The 25,600-nt window shown below is 41.5% G+C and overlaps 1 protein-coding gene across 1 annotated transcript in view; it reads left to right on the top strand.

The window, feature by feature from the left end:
• The first annotated feature begins 1,092 nt into the window (after positions 1-1,092).
• The window catches only part of LOC137637051 (uncharacterized), a 139,553-nt gene continuing 115,045 nt past the window's right edge, over positions 1,093-25,600 (top strand). Inside the window, exons 1-2 of the mRNA XM_068369577.1 lie at positions 1,093-1,544; positions 1,961-2,781. Coding sequence (XP_068225678.1) covers positions 1,093-1,544; positions 1,961-2,781 — 1,273 coding nt within the window. The remainder of the gene's footprint in view (positions 1,545-1,960; positions 2,782-25,600) is intronic.

Here is a 25,600-nt window from a genome sequence, read left to right as displayed (position 1 = left end):
CCCCTATCTATAAAACTACCACTCGTGACTGAAACTTTGATTGTGAATAACCGGATGGCCTTTAATGTTGAGGACACTGGAACCCCACAAGGGATTACGGATTGGAAAAGACAAATATGAATTGCCCATGGAACGTAAGAATGCTCTACAAAGCGGAAGCTGCTAAAGTATTAGAACATGAATTGACCAAATATGAAATTAGCATAGCTAGCCTTACAAGAAATCCGATGGTCAGAAATAGGAAAGCTGGACAGAAGAAGGGAGTTGTGCTTTACAGTGGAAGAGATGATGGTAACAACATAGAAGGAGCTGATTTCTACCTGAGTGAAAGAGCATATGAAGCACTTATGGAAGTCAACCCATTATCCAGCAGAATAGCAAAGATTAGACTAAATGCAAAATGGTTTAACAACGATTTCATGCTTACATGCACAGATGATAACAGATGCTGATGAAAAAGATGAATGGTATGAGCATGTACAATCTAAAAAATACCAAATACCACGAACGATGTATTGTTAATTTTGGATGATATGAATGCAAATTTTCTTAAAAAGGTAAATGCTTTCCTACGCTTTATGAGACTCCATAGTCTTCATCAAGAAAGCAATGATAATAGGATTAGATTGGCAACATTTGCACTCCAAAGCTCTATGATCATCAGAGGTACTATCTTTCCCCATAAAGATTCCCATAAAGGAAATTGGATTTCACCCGATGGTAACACTATAAATCTGATTTACCATATAACGATTAAAAGGAAATTTAAAGCAGCTCTGTTTGATACTAGGGCTTCCAGAGTAGCAGAGTGTGACTCTAGCTATATGTTAGTGGTTGGATAGCTCAGAGGTAAATTAAAAAGTAAAATATTGGCAACAATAAAAGCTATCAAACCAAATATAGAAAACCAAGAAGAGACAGATGTAAGAAATGCCTATTCCATAAATGTACAAAATATATTTGAAATACTAGAAGAAGAGGAAATACCATCGCACTAAGAGACAGCAAAGTCAGTAGTGACTGAAGCTGCTATGGAATAATTCATTTGATGAAGAGTGTAGAAGCGCTGCTGAAAGTAGAAAACGCTGTAGGATGAAATGGATAGAGGACAGGGCTAACATTGATAAGAGAGAAGATTTGAGAGTGTCTAGAAATTTAGCAATAAGCACAAACAATAGAAGGAAAAGAGATAATGTAGGATGGGAACTGAGAGAAATTGAAGGAAATAGAGCCCATGGAAAAACGAGAAAGCAATTTCAGGGAATTAATAGGATGGGAAATGAATTCCAGCCAAGAATGAACTTCATCAGAAATAAAGAAGGTAATATGATTATTCTAAAAGAAGATATACAAAGGAGGTGGATAGAACATTTTAGGGAGCTATTCAATTTGCCACTACATCATAACCCAGTAGATGAAATGGAGATAGAGGGAAATATCGATGATGTGGAGTCACCAACCAGAGAAGAAATTATAGATGCTATAAGAAAACTTAAAAATAATAAAGCAGCTGGTATTGATAATATAGGCGCAGAACTAATAAAGTATGGGGTCCATGATCTGCATAAGATTATTAGCTTAATGTATAGCATATCGGAGAATGAAGTAATGCCATCAGACTGGGAGGAAGGGATTCTGGCAAAACTAAATTAAAAAGAAGAACATACTATATGTGGAAACTACAGAGGCATGTGCATACTCCCAGTTGTATACAAAATCCTTGCAAATATTCTATACAAACGATTTCGAGTTCATTACGAAGATAAAATTAGTGACTCTCAGGCAGACTTTAGACCAAACCGAACTACAGCTGACCAAATTTTCACCATAAGGCAAGCTTTAGAGAAATATTGGGAGTTCAGCAAAAATTCTTACCATCTATTCATAGATTTCAAGCAAGCCCATGACAGTGTGCGTTGACCATAATTATGGAACTTATTGAAGTTTTTCTACATACCAGAGAAATTGATAAAGCTGGTCCAAATGTGCTACTGGAATACGACATGCAAGATCAAGGTCCGGGGAATACTCGCAGAGGATGCACTCTATCAACACTTTTATTTAACTCAGTACTGGAATGGATATTGCAAAATACACCTCCTACCACATTACCCATCCCGCTGAAAAATACCATTATAGACAGACTTAGATATGACGATGATGTGGACCTTTGTAGAGAATATCTACCTACCATCGAAGAAACATATGTACAGTTCAAAAACAATACAGAATGTACAGGCATGAAACTAAACAATTCAAAAACTAACATAATGTTGGTTTCAAAAACACCAAATCTAGTTAGAGGGGTGCATTTTGGAGGATCACAACTGGAAGCCATAAACACATTTAAATATCTTGGCTCCACCATAACGTCACACAACATGATCCAAGAAGAAGTTAGACTAAGAATTGTAGCAGGGACAAGAGGTTCATGGGCACTCGATAACACCTTAAGATCCAGAATGTTATATAGGGCCACAAAAACACAAATATATATCGTCATTATCAGTCAATTGGTCCTATACGGATGTGAAACATGGGCATTCACTAGGACGTTGGAAAATAAACTTGAAGTTTTTCAATGCAGTATCTTAAGGCTGATCTGGGGTCCGCTTTGGGATGACGAAGCTGGAGAGTGGCATAATCATGAATTGATAGCTCTCTCGGGACTTCCACTTATCTCCAATGTTATTAGCATGCAGCGACTTCGATATGCAGGACATGTTGTTAGAATGGAGGAGAGAAGGCTGACTAGAAGAGTTATGTTAGATAAACCCAAAGGTACCAGACCAAGAGGAAGGCCTTCAAATAAGCCATATATATATATATATATATACTATATATATATATTCTTAATCGAATACCAAGTCCCAAACCTACCAATTAGCTACGATGGTGAAGATGGGTTGATTTCAATTCTAAGTACAGAAAACCTGAATTTGACAGGTATATGTATAGAAGAATTGTCATTGACTTTTATCTTTCTTCGTGGCCGAGTGGTATGGTCACTGGCATACAGATATCCCGGACGAGGGTTCAAATCCCCGCTGGTCCGATATCATAGTCTTTGGGCGGTTCCGCCTGGGACTCTGATCCCCAGGTCGTTAAGAGAATCCAGACTTTAATGTATTAATATATATGGCTTATTTGAAATATGAGAGAAACACGTTTAAATGTGCAAAAAAATTATCATTAATCGAATGCCAAGTCCCAAACCTACCAATTAGCTACAATGGTGAAGATGGATTGATTTCAATTCTAAGTACAGAAAACCTGAATTTGACAGGTATATGTATAGAAGAATTGTCATTGACTTTTATCTTTCTTCGTGGCCGAGTGGTATGGTTACTGGCATACAGATATCCCGGACGAGGGTTCAAATCCCCGCTGGTCCGATATCATAGTCTTTGGGCGGTTCCGCCTGGGACTCTGATCCCCAGGTCGTTAAGAGAATCCAGACTTTAATGTATTAATATATATGGCTTATTTGAAATATGAGAGAAACACGTTTAAATGTGCAAAAAAATTATCATTAATCGAATGCCAAGTCCCAAACCTACCAATTAGCTACAATGGTGAAGATGGATTGATTTCAATTCTAAGTACAGAAAACCTGAATTTGACAGGTATATGTATAGAAGAATTGTCATTGACTTTTATCTTTCTTCGTGGCCGAGTGGTATGGTTACTGGCATACAGATATCCCGGACGAGGGTTCAAATTCCCGCTGGTCCGATATCATAGTCTTTGGGCGGTTCCGCCTGGGACTCTGATCCCCAGGTCGTTAAGAGAATCCAGACTTTAATGTATTAATATATATGGCTTATTTGAAATATGAAAGAAACACGTTTAAATGTGCAGAAATTTATCATTAATCGAATGCCAAGTCCCAAACCTACCAATTAGCTACGATGGTGAAGACGGGTTGATTTCAATTCTAAGTACAGAAAACCTGAATTTGACAGGTATATGTATAGAAGAATTGTCATTGACTTTTATCTTTCTTCGTGGCCGAGTGGTATGGTCACTGGCATACAGATATCCCAGACGAGGGTTCAAATCCCCGCTGGTCCGATATCATAGTCTTTGGGCGGTTTCGCCTGGGACTCTGATCCCCAGGTCGTTAAGAGAATCCTGACTTTAATGTATTAATATATATGGCTTATTTGAAATATGAAAGAAACACGAGTAAATGTTCAAAAATTTATCATTAATCGAGTGCCAAGTCCCAAACCTACCAATTAGCAACGATGGTGAAGACGGGTTGATTTCAATTCTAAGTACAGAAAACCTGAATTTGACAGGTATATGTATAGAAGAATTGTCATTGACTTTTATCTTTCTTCGTGGCCGAGTGGTATGGTCACTGGCATACAGATATCCCAGACGAGGGTTCAAATCCCCGCTGGTCCGATATCATAGTCTTTGGGCGGTTCCGCCTGGGACTCTGATCCCCAGGTCGTTAAGAGAATCCAGACTTTAATGTATTAATATATATGGCTTTTTTGAAATATATATATATATATATATATATATACTGTATATATATATATATATATATATATTTTTGGGTGAGATGGCCATGTCGTCCTGATGGAAGTTCCTATAGGGTAGCTTCCTAGGGTATATTACAACTACGGCGATATTCCCAGAGAATTTACCTTAAGGTACCAGAATTCGAACTCCTGGAGCGAATATCCCTCCTGAAAGGGATATCGCGACATATCAGAGGACGTATTCTTGACACGCCACATGGCAATCTGCACCCTGACAGAGATTTCGTCTCGTAGGAGCAATTGGCAAGAAACGAATTCGGGAAAGAAAAAGGGGGAGCCGCTCCCAAGGCTCCTTATCTCCCGTTCGTAAGCGTGCCTGGCGCTAATCCTGGTGCCATCTGTATTCCTTTTTGAGTAGCTTAACAACTCGGTGTTTTTTCCTGTGTTTCTCGCAAATCTTGGATTTATTCTGCTTTTCATGGCTTCTCCGTCTTCGTCGGCCTCTGATAAGTTGAGTACCATGTCTTTTATGTATAAATGTAGGCTCTTGGTAAATTTTTGAGTGATTAATAGGTTTAATCTTTGTTACAAGAGCCGTAGCCTACCGGAGGCGTCATGGACGCTGTCGCTCGCTAAGTATAAGTTTAGTTAGTCAGAGCGACAATTCCCTGTTGCTTTGCTTTAATAAATTTTAGTTATTTAGCGTTACATAGGATTTCCTTTCGTGCTTAGTATTATTTTGACGAAGTATTCGCCATTCTGGCCTATGCTAGGCCATGTAGCCTAGTCGTTTGGTCCTAGTACTTCATGCATGATTTTGGTTTTTCCGAGTGTATTAAAATTTTATTGAAGCTTTAGGCTATGTTTTATACATTTAAGATTGTGTGGAATATTTCCAAGATAGTATACGAGTGAGTTTCGGTGATTTAGGTAATCAATTCTCTTGGTGCCTAGGCTAAGTTGCTTATGGAGCCTTAGTATACTTTCTCATACTCCCCGGTTGCTTTCTTTTCTTCGGAGAAGGTATGCAATCCCTTTCCCTCTGTTTAAGCCTTGGGCTTATCCCTAAGTGGTTTTTTTCGAATTAATTTTCGATAAAACTATACTGGGGTGTTACTGTACCTTCCTGTTCCAGTAAGTCTGGTTCAAAGAGGGACAGAACAACAGAGTTTTTTAGTCTGAATCTGTGTTTGTCTGGCTTGGGGTAGAGTCTCCCTCGCTGGCCTGACACAGACAAAGGTGGCTTAGCCTCCTTAAGTCACTACCAAAGGTTTCTGTGGATATGATTCCTTCTTTTGTGATCTACCAGACTAGTCCTTTTTGCTGTTCTCGGGGGAGGATAAGTTTCTTTCCCTGGGAGTAGCAACACCTTCCTTGCTTTGGTGCTCTGGGAGCTGGCAAGTATTGCTGGCCTCCCCCCTTGGATCTCCCTTAGGCTGAGATAAGTTTCTTGGCAGCGGGGGATCCGTCACTAAAGCAAGGTTGGTAGGACCCTCTTTTGTCCCTTCCCCCTCTATCTCCGTAATGGCCTAGCCATTACAGTACTGTACGTCGTTCTACATCTGGACCTAGATTAGGTTAGGATGTGGAATTGACTCAGCCCCTTGCCGGCCGGCAGAGCTGCCGGCCGGCAAGGGTCTTATATTTTGAGTGCTGCCCGGACCTCCCTTGGTCCCTCATCCATGCCTGCCTGTAGAGCCAGACGGCATTGGTCAGGAAGCCTGAATTAGATTCTCCCCTTCCTTATATGCACTCTTTCGGATTGCCGGGCTTGGAGGTAGTGTACACTCTTATCACGGCATCCATCCTATTTTTCTTCTAGTGCTCTACCCGACCCGGCTGCCGGCCTATGAGGCCGGCAGCCGGGCAGTCGTAGTCCTCTGGTTCTTTTGCTGCCGGCCGGCATCGGTCCCGTACCTTTGCCGGCCGGCTAATGTCAGCCCTTATCTGCCTTTCACCAAGAGTGTGGCCGGCAGGTGGATACTACCTTGTGTAGTTGCCGGCCGGCAGCCGTTGCCGGCCTGCATTGGCTGTTGCCGGCCGGCAATTGCTGCCGGCCGGCACAGGCATTTGAACCAGAGTTCTGCCGCCTTATAGCTGTTAAGTAGTATACTTTAAAGCTAGTTGTGGTGTGTGCCGGCTGGCAAGTGCCGGCCGGCACGTATCCTCCTATACTGTACTAGTATTCTTCAGTATAACATATACAGTAAGAAGAAAACTATAGTATGGGTTTTGGTACAGCACTGTGTGTTCTAACACTTTGGAGTTTTCTTGCACAATCCTTTGCTGTTGCCCTACAGATAGGAAAGTGAGTTCTTTCCTGTCTATTATCCAGGATTTTAAAATCATTGCTTAGGTGTGAGCTTCACCTGTTTCCTCTGGAAACTTTGCATTGGTTACTCTAGAAGAGATTAACCATTTGATTTTATTATCTGGAAGGCTGCAACAATGGTTGTGAGGGAAACACAAGTGTGTGTCTTTCCTTTATGAATTGTTATGCTATACTATGCATATCCAGTGATACATAGTTCACTTGATACTCATGGAAATTTCTTCTCTTTACAGGAGGACCCTCCGAAGTGCAGAAATTTTTTCTGCAACGTCCGCAGCAAGAACCTCTGCGGACATGAGTTTTGTAGGAGACACGCAGCATGCGCTGTCTCCAAGGATGATATCCAGTATTGGGACCCTCAGGTATGTACTGTGTGCACTAACCTGATTACTGAGGCCTTTGATTCCCCTAGGATGGCGGAATCAAGGGATATAGCAAGGGAGAAGCTTCTTACCTGGGTAAGGGGCTTCCAAAAGAACACCTCTGGCCCTTATCTTCCAAGTGAGAAGATGAGGGCGTATCTTTTCCCTAAGGCATCAGCTGATGCAGTGATTCCCCAGCCTCAAGAGGAGATCCCCCAAAGTCAGATCCAGGTGGATGCTGAAGTCGCGGTCGCGATGCAAGACATCCAGTTAGATGACAGGATGTCTGACGTGGACGAGCGTTTGGAAGAAGACCTCCTGGCAGAAGGCCAGGATGAAGTTCAAGCCCCGGACGTCGTAGAGGAAGAGGTCGACGAGGTGTCGGCTACTCCGGTTCAGATTCCAGAGCCTATTCCCTCAACATCGGCCGGTCTCCCAGTAGAGCTGGGACAGGCCCTCTCTTCGATTGTTGGAATGATCCAGCAAATGCAGAAGGAAAATCAGGAGAAGGCGGCTGCTATGGAAATGTGGATGCAGTGCCTTGCAGAATCACGTGGGCCCCAGAAAAGGCTCAGTGTGAAAGACCTTCCCTTGTGCTCAGATGCTAACCCATGGAGGTATGCTGAGCACATGCCGATGACGACTGGAAAGATCGTCATCTCGGATAAGCTGGGCTCAGTTCCCCTAGAGGAGGTGGAATTCTGGCCCAGCAAGGCATCATATCCGGACTGTTATGTATGGTTGAGAAAGGAACCAGCTTCAAAGGAGGAGACAGAGCCGAAGGAGGTCATAGTGATGGACCATGCTAAGGCTCAAGCTCTACTTTCATCCTCGATGAAGGAGAGGGGCTTCTTTAACTCGAAGGTAGCTGCATTGAGCAAGAGGCTCCCATCCTTTGTGTCCTCTCCTGCTAGAGCCTTCCCCTTTTTACAGAAAGGGTTTGCGGCTGTCCTAAAAGCAGTCGAGGCCGGCAAGCCTTGCCCCTTCCTGGAGGAGTGTAAACCCTTGTCGCTGGCCCTGCCTATGGACCACAAGGACTGGAAGGACGTCCATCTGACGTTCTCAGTGGGTAAGTTGGAGGCTGATATTGCCGGACGGCAATTCGGCGAGGACCTCCCCAAGCTGTCTGACTTTCTTTTGCGAAGAGAGTTCGAGACAAAAGAAAGACTGGCTGCCTCAATGTCTCTTTAGACTACTCTTGAGACGATGGCAAGTGACCCCAAGGTTCATGAAATGTTCATGGTGGTGGCTAAGACTCACCTGGCCACGGTGACGAAGGACCTTTATGGCTTCGTCAAGGCGAGGAGAGCTTGTAGGGAGTTCGTGTTCACCGGGGCTACGGTGAGGCACGAGCCAAGGAAATTAATCTCCTCCAACATTGGGGGAAAAGACCTTTTCCCTACCGATGTGGTCAAAGAAGTTGTTGATAAGGCCACCGTGGAGAATAGAAACCTTCTCCAGAAGTGGGGCCTGGCTATCAAAAGAAAGTCTTCCCCGGTTGAGGGTCCTCAACCAAAGAGGAAGAATATGAGGACTAGGCTACCGTCTCGGCCAGCCAAGCCCTCTAGACAGCAACAGCAACTGCAATTGCCATTGCCTCCAGTGCCCCAGATGGTGGCACAAACCCCGTCCACTTTTCAGTGGGTACCCCAGGCTATGCCGACTCAGTCCACAGCATTCACCCCAACGTTCGAAGGACAGTCTTCTTCCTTTCGAGCAAAGCCTAGAGGAGCAGCCAGAGGCTCGTCTAGGCGCCCCTAAAGGGGAAGGGGATTCAGGGGTGGTCGTGGTCAGGGAGGCAAGACCTCAGGACGGCAGTCCAAGTGAAATGATACCGGTAGGAGGGAGACTGCTGAAATTTTGGGATCGATGGACCTTCTATCCCTGGGCCCACAGCCTTCTCAAGAATGGACTAGGCTGGAGCTGGTACAGCACTCCACCCCCGTGCCTTCGGTTTTTCCAACACTCCACCCCCGTTCTGGAGGAGTATGTTCAAGAACTGTTGGAGAAAAATGTGATCCGAAAGGTGAAGTCCATCAAATTCCAAGGGAGGCTGTTTTGTGTTCCCAAGAAAGACTCGGAAAAGCTCAGAGTCATTCTGGACTTGTCGCCACTCAACAAGTTCATAGTGAATTGCAAATTCAAAATGCTAACACTGCAACACATAAGGACCTTACTGCCCAAGAGGGCATACTCAGTCTCTATAGACTTGTCAGACGCTTATTGGCACATTCCAATCAGCCGTCGACTCTCCCCCTACCTATGGTTCAGGCTACAACGGAGACTATACGCCTTCAGAGCCATGCCATTCGGACTAAACATAGCCCCAAGGATTTTCACGAAGCTTGCGAGCGCAGCTCTCAAACAATTACGCCTAAAGGGAATTCAGGTAGTAGCCTACCTGGACGACTGGCTGGTGTGGGCAGCATCCGAGACAGAATGCTTGCAAGCTTCCAGTCAAGTGATCCAGTTCCTAGAGTACCTAGGCTTCAAGATCAACAGAAAAAAGTCTCGACTTTCTCCATCTCAAAAAATCCAGTGGCTGGGAATCCACTGGGACCTTTTGTCACACCGTTTCTCCATCCCGGCGAAGAAAAGGAAGGAGATAGCGGGTTCTGTCAAGAGACTTCTAGATTCCGAAAGGATATCAAGACGCGAACAGGAGAGGGTACTAGGCTCTCTCCAGTTTGCTTCGGTGACAGACCCAGTGCTAAGAGCACAGCTAAAGGATGCAACCAGAGTTTGGAGAAGGTATGCATCAAACACGCGAAGAGATCTGAGAAGACCAGTGCCGCCTCGGCTACGTACTCTTCTCAGGCCTTGGTCCCAAGCCAGACATGTAAAGAAGTCAGTTCTTCTTCAGCCACCTCCCCCGTCGGTGACGATTCACTCAGATGCCTCAAAGGAGGGATGGGGAGGTCACTCTCATCGGAAAAAAGTCAAGGGGACTTGGTCCAAGCTATTCAGGACCTTTCACATAAACTTTCTAGAAGCTATGGCAGTGCTCCTTACCTTAAAGAAAGTCTCCCCGCGTCACTCGATCCACATAAGATTGGTGATGGACAGCGAGGTAGTTGTGAGATGCTTGAATCGACAAGGGTCGAGGTCACCACCTCTCAACCAGGTGATGTTGGCCATTTTCCGATTGGCGGAAAAGAAGAAGTGGTACCTGTCGGCAGTTCACCTTCAAGGAGTCCGCAACGTGACAGCGGACGCTCTATCCAGGTTCACACCGATAGAGTCGGAATGGTCCTTAGACGCAGGATCATTTTCCTTCATTCTGAATCAAGTCCCAGAACTGCAGATAGACCTCTTTGCGACGAAAGACAACAAGAAGTTGCCCCTGTCCGTGTCCCCGTACGAGGACCCCTTAGCGGAAGCAGTGGACGCGATGTCCCTCGACTGGAACAGATGGTCCAGGATTTATCTGTTCCCCCCTCACAACCTTCTATTGAGGGTCCTCAACAAATTGAGATCCTTCAAGGGGGTAGCGGCAATAGTGGCCCACAAGTGGCCGAACACCATGTGGTTCCCCTTAGCGTTGGAACTACAGCTGAAGTTTGTGCCGCTACCACATCCAGTTCTGACCCAGCGAGTCCAGAAGTCGACTGTCTGCACTTCATTACATAAAACCCGGACCCTGCAGCTCATGATTTTCTCTCCCTTGCGGTGAAAAAGCGTTTCGGGATTTCGAAAGCCAGCATAGACTTCCTGGAGGAATATAAGTGCAAATCTACTAGAAGGCAATATGAGTCATCTTGGAGAAAATGGGTGGCCTTTGTCAAGGCGAAGAGTCCGCAGGAGATCTCGACAGACTTCTGCTTATCTTTCTTCATCCACCTCCATGGTCAAGGGTTGGCAGCTAACACGATTTCAGTGTGTAAATCTGCTTTGACGAGACCCATTCTATATGCCTTCCAGGTCGACCTAGGTAACGAGATCTTTAATAAAGTTCCGAAAGCCAGCGCTAGGCTCAGACCTTCAGCACCTCCAAAGCTCATTTCATGGTCTTTAGACTAAGTTCTTCATTTTGCTTCTCTGTTGAGCAATGAAGAATGTGCGTTAAAGGATTTGACACAAAAAGTTATTTTCCTATTTGCACTCGCGTCCGGGGCCAGGGTTAGTGAGATCGTAGCCCTCTCGAGAGAGGCAGGTCGTGTTCAGTTCCTGGATGGGGGGGAACTGAACCTGTTTCCGGATCCTACGTTTCTCGCCAAGAATGAGTTACCCACCAACAGGTGGGGTCCCTGGAGAATCTGCCCTCTGAAAGAAGATGCATCTCTAAGTCCAGTAGAATGCCTAAAGGTCTATCTTCGTAGAACTTCAGACTTCAAGGGTGGTCAACTATTCAGGGGAGAAACATCAGGCTTAAATTTATCTCTGAATCAACTCAGAGCGAAAATCACATATTTTATTCGCAGAGCGGATCCTGACAGTACACCCGCAGGTCACGATCCGAGGAAAGTTGCCTCATCCTTAAATTTCTTTAATTGTATGGACTTTGAACATCTCTGTTCATACACTGGCTGGAAGTCTTCCAGAGTGTTCTTTCGCCACTATGCGAAGCAAGTAGAGGAACTAAAGAGATCTGTGGTAGCAGTGGGTCGTGTTGTTAAGCCTACTGTTTAACTCTGCGAGGAACAGCGGTCTTAATTGGGACGATTAAGTCCAGGGTGAGAGTGTAGGTACACACTGTACTACAAACTAAATGAGGGCACCGAGTGCCTACATAGACTGTTCCTTTTCCAAAGGTGAACCTAGCGTTTCTAACGCTAATGTGATTGATTTGTAATACAGACTTTTATGACTTGATACCTCGGCATCTTAAAAAAGTGGCATTTGATGTTTTTTTTTTCAGATAAACAAGTTCTGTGTACTATCATACTTATGCTTAAAGTTTTGGGTTATTCTCTTTTTATATATATATATATATATATATATATATAATTGTTGTTAACCTGTCTATTTATTGTCTGTCAATAAACTTGTTCTTGAGAACCTTGCGTCTCTTTCAACTGTGTCAATTCATTGGTATAATTGAGCATTTATTCTATGTACCCTATCTGGGATAATTCTAATAGAATTATTCTTTTATGCAAGCTATGTTGCATTGGTTTATGATTCCCTTAACGGGAGGACTCCGTCCCATAAAGGGACGAGGGCGGTTTTACTAGTTTCTTCCTATGCGGATATAAACCTTTGTCCAATACAAGTATTGTGCGGATTACTGGTTGATATTTCATATTGACGCAGTGGTTCTTTACAAACTATGCTTTACTTAATATAGGGTGAGACCACTATATTAGCTTGCTTGGTAGTCATACATAGGTATATGTACTCTTCGAGACCTTCCCAGAGTCTAATAGGACTCTTCCCTGTAGGGGGCAGGAAGCTCTAACATGGGTTATAGTTAGTTGAAAAGATGTATAACGGTAACATCTTAGGTCTCTAGGTCTAGTCGACCGGGAAAAATTACTTCCGGGGAGTACGGCACGTTCTGAGAATCCACAGATACAGTAATGCTCTGGTATACTTCCATCAGGACGACATGGCTTGAGCCCAAAAAACGGATTTTGAGCGAAGCGAAAAATCTATTTTTGGGTGAGATGTCCATGTCGTCCTGATGGACCCGCCCTTGCCTTTCTAGAAAGGGCTATAGGACCCCTCCCTACATACAGTATCTGTAGCACCTCGTGTACGCTACAAGGAATACAGATGGCGCCAGGATTGGCGCCAGGCACGCTCACGAACGGGAGATAAGGAGCCTTGGGAGCGGCTCCCCCTTTTTCTTTCCCGAATTCGTTTCTTGCCAATTGCTCCTACGAGACGAAATCTCTGTCAGGGTGCAGATTGCCATGTGGCGTATCAAGAATACGTCCTCTGATATGTCGCGATATCCCTTTCAGGAGGGATATTCGCTCCAGGAGTTAGAATTCTGGTACCTTAAGGTAAATTCTCTGGGAATATCGCCGTAGTTGTAATATACCCTAGGAAGCTACCCTATAGGAACTTCCATCAGGACGACATGGCCATCTCACCCAAAAATAGATTTTTCGCTTCGCTCAAAATCCGTTATATATATATATATATATATATGTATATATCTATATATATATATATATATATATCTATATATATATATATATATAGATATATATATATATATATATATATTTATATATATATATATATATATATATTTATATATATATATATATATATCTATATATATATATATATATATCTATATATATATATATATATATCTATATCTATATCTATATATATATATATATATATGTATATATATATATATCTATATATATATATATATATATCTATATCTATATCTATATATATATATATATATGTATATATCTATATATATATATATATATGTATATATCTATATATATATATATATATATGCATATATATATATATATATATGCATATATATATATATATATATATGCATATATATATATATATATATATTTATACACACACACACACACACATATATATATATATATATATTTATATATACAAACACACACATATATATATATATATATACATATGCATATATATATATATATATATATACATGTATATAACTTCTAACAATAGAAAGATAAAGAGTAAAAGAGATGGTCAAGCCATCATGATATTTTGAGGGAAAGTGAACGCTTTATGTTTGATTTCCCCTCGACTAAAGAGGTATCGGAAAAGCTCCGGGAAAATTAGAATTAAATTTAAAAATTAGATGTAAATAGACGGACAAATAAGGCCATAATCTATTTGCAAAATTTTCAGGAATTGGATGGAATTATTATTAATAATAATGATAACACTACTACTACTACTACTACTACTACTACTACTACTATTACTACTACTACTACTACTAATAATAATAATAATAATAATGGTAAATGGTTCTGAATAAACATGTTGCATATAGTAAAGGGGCTTTCAATTCTTTCAGGAGTTGCTTAGTCTACCGCTGAAGCCAACCACGTTAAAGGAAACATAAATTGCTCATATTAAGAATCTAATTCTGAGAGAAGCTTGATTATAACAGGAAAAAGGTAGTGATTCCATCATTATCATTTCTGCTATTGTTATTGTAACTGCTATTTCACGGGTTTTACTAAATGAAACAAATCATTATCATTTATTTATCCTCAAATAATCTCTTTATCATTACCATTATCTTTATAATTAGTTCAGTTTTCTTTAATTATGTCTATTATTGGTTATATAAGATTATAATTATATTATTGGCCAGAGGGAGTGAAATAAGAACATGCAAGGTGGAAAAATTTGTAAAATCAATTTTATCATGCATTTAAAATCATAAATACATGCGTACATAATTCATATATAAATGTGTATATTGGTAAAGTATATAGAAATGAAAAAAAAAACTTTCTTGTTTTTATTTCATAATATAATGATGTCTATTATCTTGATATTAAAAGGTAATATTTTTCCTCCAGATTTTTTTTCCCCCGGGGTTTTGAATACGGAAATCATCCAAGTCCTTTACCTCCTGGAATTGAAGTCTGCCAATATACTCCAGACTTGGAGAGTGATCGTTTGCATAGTTTTTTCTCTGTTTCTTTCAACTGGAAAACTCTCTAAAATCCAAGTTCAGAAACCGGTAAAGAGATGTAAAGTCTGAAACTAGCGAAATAAAAGAAAAAAAAATGTCTAGTGATTTGGATGAATATACATTATGTCATTTTGGTTTTGTTCTATTTATTATACTGTTTATATATATATATATATATATACATATATATATATATATATATATATGCACATGGAATCCAGTGGAGTAAGTGATCTAGTTGATTACAAAAGTTATAATTTTTTATTACTTATATTTCTAAATGCTGTTTATAAGTTTATAATGAGGACATACGATTTTTTGGATGGTTTGGTTTGGTCGGGTGAAAAATAAAGACTACAAGTTGTGAAATTAAGATTTATCTTATTCCATATAACTATCATAATTAATCTTAATCAACGAAAACTGCTTTATTTTAATGTATTGAGTAATTACCTAAATTTCACCAGGAGTTGTTAAACCTAAACAATAAGTATTAAAAATTTTCACAACTGAAGGGTACAATTTTCCAAAATCTTGTAGATTATAAAATTGCATAAATAGATGGTATTGTACTTGACTGTAAAGACTTTTTTTTCTTTTTAATCTTTGTCAATCCTTTTTTAATAAAGGTCAATTGAATAGTTCAAGATATATCTTTCTAATTCGTCATTAATAAGGATCTTTCGTCTTTTTTTTATTATGGATAAAACGAAGGGTCCAAAAGGCCTTATATAACGGATTTTGAGCGAAGCGAAAAATCTATTTTTGGGTGAGGTAGCCATGTCATCCTGATGGAAGTTCCTATTAGGTAGCTTTCTAGAGTATATTTGACTACAATGATATTCCCAGAGAATTTTACCTTAAGGTATCCATAATTCTAACTCCTGGAGCAAATATCCCTAAATAATCTCACAGGGATATCGCATAATATCAGAGGACGTATTCTTGACATGTCACATTGCTATCTTCGCCCCGAACAGTATTAACGCTTCGAGGGGGAATAGCGCCAAGAATCTGAAACGAGAATGAAAAGGGAGCCGCTCATAAGGCATCTCTCCTATTCCGTTACCAGTGTGTATCTGATGAAGGCGGTAGCGCCCTCTTTATTCCTTGTAGCGATATACGAGGTGTTACAGATACTGTACTATAGGGAGGGGTCAACAGGCCCTTTTACAATAAAAGGAAGGGCTGGTCCATCAGGACGACATGGCTACCTCACCCAAAAATAGATTTTTCGCGAGTCCGTTTTTGTGCTCAGGCCATGTCGTCCTGATGGAAGTTTACCAGACCATTACTGTATCTGTGGATTCTCAATCAGTGCCGTACTCTCAAGAAAGTATTTTCCTGGTCCGTCTAGAGTCCAGTGGTTCTTAACCTGTGGGGAATTCCCCACTGGTGGGGAATGGCGGAGTTGCCAAGTGGGGAATGAACGGTCGGACAGAAGAACCAGTCTTGTTGTCACATTTCGTGAATTTGTTTCCACCCACAAATAATCGATAGTGCTTCAAAATTTAATGTTGACTTACTTTACAAATCACAACCATTTACAGACTGTTTTAATAACAAAAACAACCAATATATGAGGTATTGTAAGTCATGTTTGGGTAAGTGACAACAAATGCAAAAGTCTCATTAACCTGTATGCGTCTAGTGTTGCCTTTTTTGTATGTTTTTTATGGGCCAAATAAATTGAGAAAAAAACATAACGAATCTTTTCATGTGTATTTTATTTCCATGTGATAACTGTTTGTAAAAAATCTAATATATGCAAAAAAAATTAAAAGCTGTAAAATGGCACAAAAAAGCAAAGCGTATATTTACGTATTAAAGTTAAACACTGCATGGGTTAAACTCGAATTTGTCAATGACCGATGCTGTGGTGGGAAATGGAGAGTTGGCTCACTGAAAAGTGGGGAATTGGAGAAAAAAGGTTAAGAACCCCCTATGACTCATAGATCTCTAGGTCTAGACTCTAGACCTAGAGATCTATGATGTTACCGTCATACATCATTAAGATCTAAGCATGAACTATGTTAGTGCTTCCTGCCCCCTACAGGGAAGAGTCGTACTAGACTCTGGAAAAAGTCTCGAGGATTACATAAAAATTTATGGATGACCAAATGACAAGCCTATATAGTGGTCTCGCCCTATTCAATATAAAGCAAAGTTTGTATAAGAGTCTCCAATGTCAGAATAAATTTGTAACACCTTCCCCAATGCGACTACTCTTATAACCTATTGGATAATGGTTGTATCCGCATTGAAACCAATTCTGCCTCTTTGCCACCAACCCGTTAGGGTATCACGTCAACCCTTCCAAGGAAGGGTTAGAGTGAGTGGACTATTGCTTGAATCAGGGAACAGTCTCGAAAGACATACCATGATAAAAATATCCATATTTTAATCTTAATGCTCAGTATATTTCTAATAAAATGAGTGTGGGCGAGAAAGACGCAGGGTTCACTATGAACTAGTTTATTAGAATTTAATAAACGAACATTTCAGATCACATTTATAAAATTTATAAAATGTGGATGATATGCGTAAAAGCATAAAGAAAAACAGTCAACAGAAAATATTGTTTCATCTACTAGGAAACAGATTTGCCACTTCAATAGAATTTTTAATGATAATGATATAGTCTGTATACTTTTTACATACTCTAGCATAAAAAAAACGCTTGGCACAAGTGTCCGTATTATACTATAGATTACCGACTTCAATTGAACAGTTCGTAAGGACACTTTCGTGGCCTATCGCTCAGCGTGTAGTAACATACAGTGACTGCACGCGCACCCTCTTAATTAATCGTCCCCAATTAATTACACTGTTCCTCACAGACTTAAAACAGAAGGTTAAAGAATTCTACCTGCTGCTTACCACAGATCTCATAAGTTGCTCCACTTGCTTCGCATAGTGCATAAAGATCACCTTGGATGACTACCAGCCGGTGTGCAAACAAGGATGTTCAAAGTGCATATAATTAAAGAAATTTTATGGAAGAGGCAACTTTCCTCGGATCATGACTAACGGGTGTACTGTCTGGATCCGTTCTGCGAATAACACCGGTGAATTTCGCCCTTAGTTGTAGATAACTTTGAACCCAGGGTTTCTCTTCTGAACAGCTGTCCTCCCATAAAGTCTGAAGTTCTATGAAGATAGACCTTTAGGCACTCCACTGGACATAGAGATGCATCTTCCTCCAGAGGGCAGATTCTCTAGGGACCCCACCTGTTGGTGGGTAGCTTGTTCCTGGTAAGAAACGTTGGGTCTGGAAATAGATTCAGTTCACCCTCCAAGAACTAGACGTGGCCTTCCTCTCTAGAGAGAGCCACTATTCACTAACTCTGGCCCCCAAGGCAAGTACAAACAGAAATATGACTTAAATTCAAAACCTTCTAAGCACATTCCTCATTGTTCATTATTTATACACAATGAGGAATCATATCTAATGACCAAGCAAATGGTCTTTGGAAGCGCTGAAGGGCTAGTTCATTAAGAACGTCGTTAGAAAGGTCGACCTGTAAGGAATATGGTATCCTACTTGTCGAGGCAGGGCTTGAACAATAGAATTGTGTAGGCTGCTAAACCTTGCTCATGAAGGTGAATGAAGAATGATAAATAGAAATCTATCGGGATTTCTTTCGGTTTCTTCGCCTTGACAACGGATAGCTATATCTTCCCTGAAACCTCATAATGTCTTCTGGTTTCCTCCAAAAGTCTAAACCGACTTTTAAAAACCGAATATTTTTCTCATCGTTAAGGAGAGAAGATCATGAGATATAGGTTCCGTGTTGTCTGTGATAGAGCGAAGACAGTTGACTTCTGTGCTCGCTGAGACAGGGATGGATCCGGTAGCAGTACGAATTTTAATCGTAGTTCCAATGCCAGAGGGAACCACACGCTATTTGGCCACTTGTGGGCCACTATTGCTGCTTTCCCTTTGAAGGATCTCAGCATATCGAGGACCTTCAAAAGGAGGTGTGCGGAGGGAACAGATAGATAGTGGACCATCTGTTCCAGTCCAGGGACATAGCGTCCACTGCCTCCGCTGACGGAACTTCGTAAGGGAACACGTAACGAAATATTTTTTTGTTGTCTTTCGTCGCAAAGAGGTCTATCTGCTGCTCTGGGACTTTACTCGAGATGAAGGAGAACGATCTTGCGTCAAGGGACCATTCTGACTTCATAGGTGTAAACCTAGATAGAGCGTCCGTTGTCACATTGCGGAACCCTTGAATGTGAACTGCTGACAAATGCCATTTCTTCGTGCGTTTGATGCGTATTTTCTCCAGACTCCTGTTGCATCCTTAAGCTGTGCTCTTAGCACTGGATCTGTTATCGAAGCAAACTGTAGAGAGCCCAGCACTCTCTCCTGTTCGCGTCTTGATATCCGTTTGGATTTCAATAGTCTCTTGACAGATCCTGCTATTTCTTTCTTCTTCTTACTAGGAATGGAAAGCCTATGTGACTCCAAATTCCAGTGGATTCCCAACCACCGAATATTTTGAGCTGGAGAAAGACGAGACTTTTTGATGTTGAACTTGAATCCCAGATGTTCCAGGAACTGGATCAGTATCTTAGAAGCTTGCATGCATTCTGTCCTGGATGCTGCCCACACCAGCCATTCGTCCAAGTAGGCTACTACTTGGACCCCCTTTAGGCGTAATTGATGGACGGTTGCGTTCGCGAGCTTCGTGAAAATCCTCGGGATCTATGTTTAGCCCAAAAGGCATGGATCTGAAGGTGTAAAGTTATCAATGTTACTTGAAGCCTAGATAGGGGGAGAGGTGATGATTAATTGGAACGTGCCAATAACCGTCAAACAAGTCTATAGACACAGCATATGCCCTTTTGGACAGTAGGGTCCTCATGTGTTGAAGTGTGAGCATTCTGAACTTGTAGTTCACTATGAACTTGTTGAGTGGCGACAAGTCTAGAATGACTGAGTTTTTCTGAGTCCTTCTTTGGAACACAAAACAGCCTTCCTTGGAATTTGATGGACTTAATCTTCCGGATTACTCTTTTGTCTAAGAGCTCTCGGACATATTCTTCCAGAGTGGGGGTTGAGTGTTGGAAGAATTGAGGAAATTGAGGTGGAGGACTGCTCCAGCTCCAACCTAGTCCATTCTTATTTAGGCTGTGGGTCCAGGGATCGAAGGTCCAGCGATCCCTAAAAAGCTGTAATCTCCCTCCTACTGGAAGTATCTACTTCCGCTGTTGTGGACCTGAGGCCTTGCCTCCTTGACCGCATCCTCCCCTGGATCCCCTTCCTCTTGAAGGGCGTCTAGAAGAACCTCTGGCTGTTCCTCTGGCTCTCAAATGAAAGGAAGAAGTCTGCCTTTCGGAGGCTGGGTTAAGAACTGGTGACAGTGTCGCCATTTGTTGAAGTACCAGCTGGTACGTGGATGGAGGTTGTGCCACTATCTGAGGCACCGAGGTCACAGGAACTTGTTGTTGATGTTGCTGTCGGTAGGCTTAGCCGGCTGAGAGGATGACCTAGGCCTTTTTGTCTTCCTCTTCGGTTGGGGACCCTCATCCGGAGAAGACTTTCTCTTAAGATCTAGGCCCCACTTTTTGAGAAGGTTCTATGTGGCGGCCTTGTCTACTACCTCTTTAACCACTTCATTGGAAAGAGGTCTTTACCCCAAATACGAGAGGAGATCAGTTTCCTCGGTTTGTGCCTCACCGCAGCCGAGGTGAACACGAACTCTCTACAGGCTCTCCTAGCTTTAATAAAGCTATAGAAATCCTTCGTACCTGTGGCCAGATGGGTTTTGGCTACAACCATGAACATGTCCTGGTTCTTGGGGTCACTTGCCATCGTTTCTAGTGTCGTTTGCAACGACATCAATGCCGCAAGTCTTTCCTTTGTCTCTTGCTCTCTACGCAAGAAAACCTCCGACAGTTTTGGAAGCGCTCTCACCGAACTGGCGTTCAGCAATATCAGCTTCCAGTTTCCCGACTGAGAAGGTAAGGTGTACGTCCTTCCAGTCTTCTTGGTCCACGGGCAAGGTCAGAGATAACGGCTTGCACTCCTCCAAGGAGTGGCATGGTTTCCCTGACTCCACCGCTTTTAAAGGCAGCCTTATATCCCTTTTCCAAGAAGGGAAAGGCTCTGATAGGAGAGGCCACAAAGGAGGGAAGCTTCTTGCTCACGGCTGGGCACCTTTGAGTTAGTGAAGCCCTCTCTTTCATCGAGCTCGTTAGTAACGTCTGAGCTTTACTATGGTCAAAAACTATGACCTCCGGCTCCGTCTCCTCCTTTATGGCTGGCTCCTTCATAAGACGGACATAGCAGTCCGGATAAGAATCTTTGTTGGGCCAAAATTCCAATTCTTCCAGTGGAATTGCTCCCAACTTTCCTGAGATCACGATCTTCCCGGTTGTGATTGGCATGTGTTCGGCATACCTCCAAGGATTGGTATCCGAGCCCAAAGGAAGATCCTTCACGCTGAGCCGCTTCTGGGGCCCACGTGATGCTGCAAGTCTACGTAACTCCAGTTTCATTGCAGCTTCCTTCTCATCATTCTTCCTTTGAATTTGTTGGATAATCTCAACAATGGAAGAAAGAGTCCTTCCCAGTTCATCTGGGATAGCAGACTATGTAGAAGGAACAGGTTCTGGGTCCGGAACCGACATGACCGACACTTCGTCGATTTCTTGCTCTTCTACTTGAGGAGTCTGGAAATGCTCCTCCTCCTGATCTTCTCCGTAGAAGGTCCTTCTCAGTAGAATCCGACACCTCCGATATCCTATCGTCCAATTGGATGTCTTGAAGGGCGGCTGAGACTTCAGAATCTACCGGATTCTGGGCAATTGGTATCTCCACCTGAGGCTGGGGGATGATTGCATCAGCCGATGCTTTAGGGAAAAAGTAGGCCCTCATCTTCTCATTTGGAAGGTAGGGACCTGAGGTGTTTTTCTGAAAACTCCTTACCCAGGATCGTATCGTTTCCCTGGCAGCATCCCTTGACTCCGTTGACTTAGGGTCGTCAAAAGCCTCGGTAATCAGGTTAGAACAAACTGTACAAACCTGAGGGTCCCAATAGCGGAGATCACCTCTGGAGGCTGCGCATGCTGCGTGCCTCCTGCAATATTGATGTCCGCAGAAGTTCTTACTGCGGACATTACAGAACACACTCCCGCACTTCGGATGGTCCTCCTGTAAAGAGAAGAAAAATCCATGAGTATCAAGTGAAGGCTTTCACTTATATTGAGACATTTAGCTTATATAGAAAAGCTATAAAAGTTAGAAGGAAAGACACATACTTACATTTCCTGCCCAGTCAATTGCTGAAACCTCCCAAGATATTAAAACTAAGGTTAATTCTATTCTAGAATACCTTACGTAATTTCCTAAACGGAAATTTAAGGTGTAGTTCACACCTTGAGATAAAGTTTTAATATACGGGATAGAAAGAATATAGAAAGAACTTACTTTCTATATATTTTACGGTCTCGACAAAAGTCTGTACAAGATAACATAATGTATGATGAAGAACTTTTAGTGTTATCACGAGCTCTGTACAGCAGTTTCTTCTAATGCAGTGTGTACTACACTACGAATACAGCAACTACTGTACATCGCATGCTGTTGTGCCAGCTAGCACGCGCCGGTACGTACCGTCGTGCGCCTGCATGTGCCGGCCGGCAACTACCCCTATACAGTTCAAAGATATACTATCTTTAACTAATAGGCGGCACGCCGAATGATTCACGACTGTGTGCCGGCCGGCAATCATTGCGAGCCGACAGCTGAAAACACTAAAACCCGGCTGCCGGCCGCTAATCGTAGTAGCCAGCAGATTCGGGCTGTGTTTTCCCTGCCAGCAGGCAAAGGTAATAAAACCTGTGCCCGCCGACAGCAGCTAAAAACCAGAGAACCTCCACCTGCCCGGCTGTCGGCTGTTAAGCCGGCAGCCGGGTTAGGGGGTGCAACACAATAGTCAGAGAAACAGTATGGATGTAAGGTTATAAGGCGGCATTGTCATGGGGAGAATGTAACATTCAGGCTTCCAAAGATCTATAGTCTGCCGGGCTCTACCAACGGACATGGAAGGGAGACCAAGGGATGTCTGGGGTTCACTCTGCAAGGAATAAAGGGTCTCTGCCAGCCGACATGTAGTTCCAGTCGGCAGAGAGCTGAGCCTGTCCTCCATCCTAACCTGTACTAGTTACGGAAGTAGGACTGCAGCCAAAATAAAATAAAAGAAAGAGAGGTGGGGAAGGGATAAGGGTCCTATAGACTTCGTTCTAGCAGGAGACACACTCAGCCATTAGGGAAGCTCATCCTAACCAAGAGTTGTCTATTAGGGAGGAAGACTGGGCAATACTTGCTATCCTCCTCCCAACCAGAACAAAGTTAGGTGAAGTTATTTCGCCAGGTAACAGAGAAAACTTATTCTCCAGCCCGAGAAAAACAACACAGGACAGTCTGCTAGGCCACTAGAGGAAGGAATCATCTCTTACAGAATCCTTCCAACAAGGACTAGGGAAGCAAAGCTTCCTGTGTCCGCCCCTAACCTAGCAAAGGAAACTCATTCTCTATGCTAGGAAGGAGCAGACCACAGACTAGAAACTCTGATGTCCTGCCCTAACCCAAAAAACCAGTCACTCTGGTTATCAGGTCAGGACAGACATATCCTAGAATAGTTTATACCTGTATTATTATACAGATAGAACCACTAGGATTAAGCCTAAGGCTTACAGAGGGAGAGAGGGATTGAACTTAGCCTCCGGAGGAGAAAAGAACAATCGGGGATGTGCGAAAGTATACTACTGTGCATAGAATACTAGACTAGGTAAGATGAGAATCGATTACGTAACGGAAACTCTCTCGTATACAATCTTGGTAAAACATTCAACAATATCTTACATGTATGAAATATTTGCCTATAGCTTCAATAATATAACATTCGGAAAAACTTATATCATGCATGAAAGTACTAGTGCCAGACGTCTAGGCTACGAAGCCTCACGAAGGGCAGGATCGGTACCTCGACCTGTGTCAAAATCACCGAGCTAATAACTGACGTTATAATATAAGCATCCCTAGCAGAGCTAAATAGCTAAATTATTAAAGCGTAACAAACCGGTGGAACGTCGCTCCAGCTATCTGAATGACCCATAAGATCGAGCGATAGCATCCAGGATGCCTCCGGTAGACAGCAGCTCTTGTTTATGTTAAAATCACTTTTGATTTAATTCGAAACGACAAGAGCTTACATTTATACATAGTAAAGATAATACTCAACTTCCTAGAGGCAGAGTAGGCCGGAGAAGTCATCAAAATGTTGAAATAAATCCAAAATAACGAGAGAACACAAGGGAAAACACCGAATAGTAGAGCTACATGAAAAGGAATGAAGAGGGTGCTACTGTCTTCAGCAGATACACACTGGAAACGGAATAGGAGAGATGCCTTTTATATATATATATATATATATATGCATATATATATACATATATATATATATATATATACATATATATATATATATATATATGTATATATATACATATATATATATACATATATATATATATATATATACTGTATATATACTGTATATATATATATATATATATATAAATATATATATATGTATATATATATATATATATACATATATATATATATATATAAATATATATATATATATATGTATATAATATATATATTATATATATGTATATATATATATAGTTGATTGTAGGGTTCCTCTCGAGAATCGCAATTTTAGTAGAAATAAAATAGTCAATGCTGCTATCATAATTTTTATTCGGTAGCTTTCGACATAAGTTATGTCATCCTCTCCCTATATGCAATTATCATTATGTAATAATAATTAAATCTATAAGAAATCATCCTAAGTACATAGTTAGGAAGATATACTTCCAAGAATCGCCCAACTAGCTCTAAAATTAAACTAATCAGGGAACATAACACCATATAAAAGACTTATTACACATATAAATATATAAAAGACTCAATAACTAATATACCTAGTCACCCCACAGGAGACAATGACCACCCATCCAGAGCAGCAACCCACAGACCAAACGGATCAATGGGTCACTGGCAACTGAATAGGTAATCCATCATTCAAGCTGGGATTTGTCATAAAAATGTAAAAAGACTTCAAGATTCTCAGTTGGCATACGCTACTCTGTCTGTCTGTAATTTTGAAATTTTCCTTAGAAACGACATGACCAAATTTAAAAACGTGATCATAAATAGCTGAAATTGACTTCTTACTTGAAGATATATTGGTTCGTACCGATCTTCCCATGTGCTTCGAAATCCTACATTAAAGCTGTCTAGATATGCTTCCAGTGTAACAATCATTACAGAGTGCACATTGAAAAGTGTATATGACACCGAAACATAAGGGAGAAGGTAGACTCCCCTTATATTTAAAAAGTGAGCCAACTGAGAGCTTGTTAGTAAAAATTGGAGTCTTTATACATTTTTAAGACAAAACCCAGCTTGAATGATGACTTACCTGTTCAGTTGCCAGTGACCAATTGATCCGTTTGGTCTGTGGGATGCGCCTCTGGATGGGTGATCATCGTCTCCTGCGGGTGACTAGGTATATTAGTTATTGAGTCTTTTATATAGTTATATAGTGTAATAAGTCTATTATATGGTTTTATGTTCCTTGATTAGTTTGATCTCAGAGCTAGTTGGGCAATTTTTTGAAGTATATCTTCCTAACTATGTACTTAGGATGATTTTTATAAATTTTATTAATTTTACATAATGATAGTTGCAGATAGGCTGAGG

The sequence above is a fragment of the Palaemon carinicauda genome, chromosome 1, assembly GCF_036898095.1.
Source record: "Palaemon carinicauda isolate YSFRI2023 chromosome 1, ASM3689809v2, whole genome shotgun sequence".
Classification (NCBI taxonomy): domain Eukaryota; kingdom Metazoa; phylum Arthropoda; class Malacostraca; order Decapoda; family Palaemonidae; genus Palaemon; species Palaemon carinicauda.
This window is presented reverse-complemented; position numbering and strand designations above follow the sequence as displayed.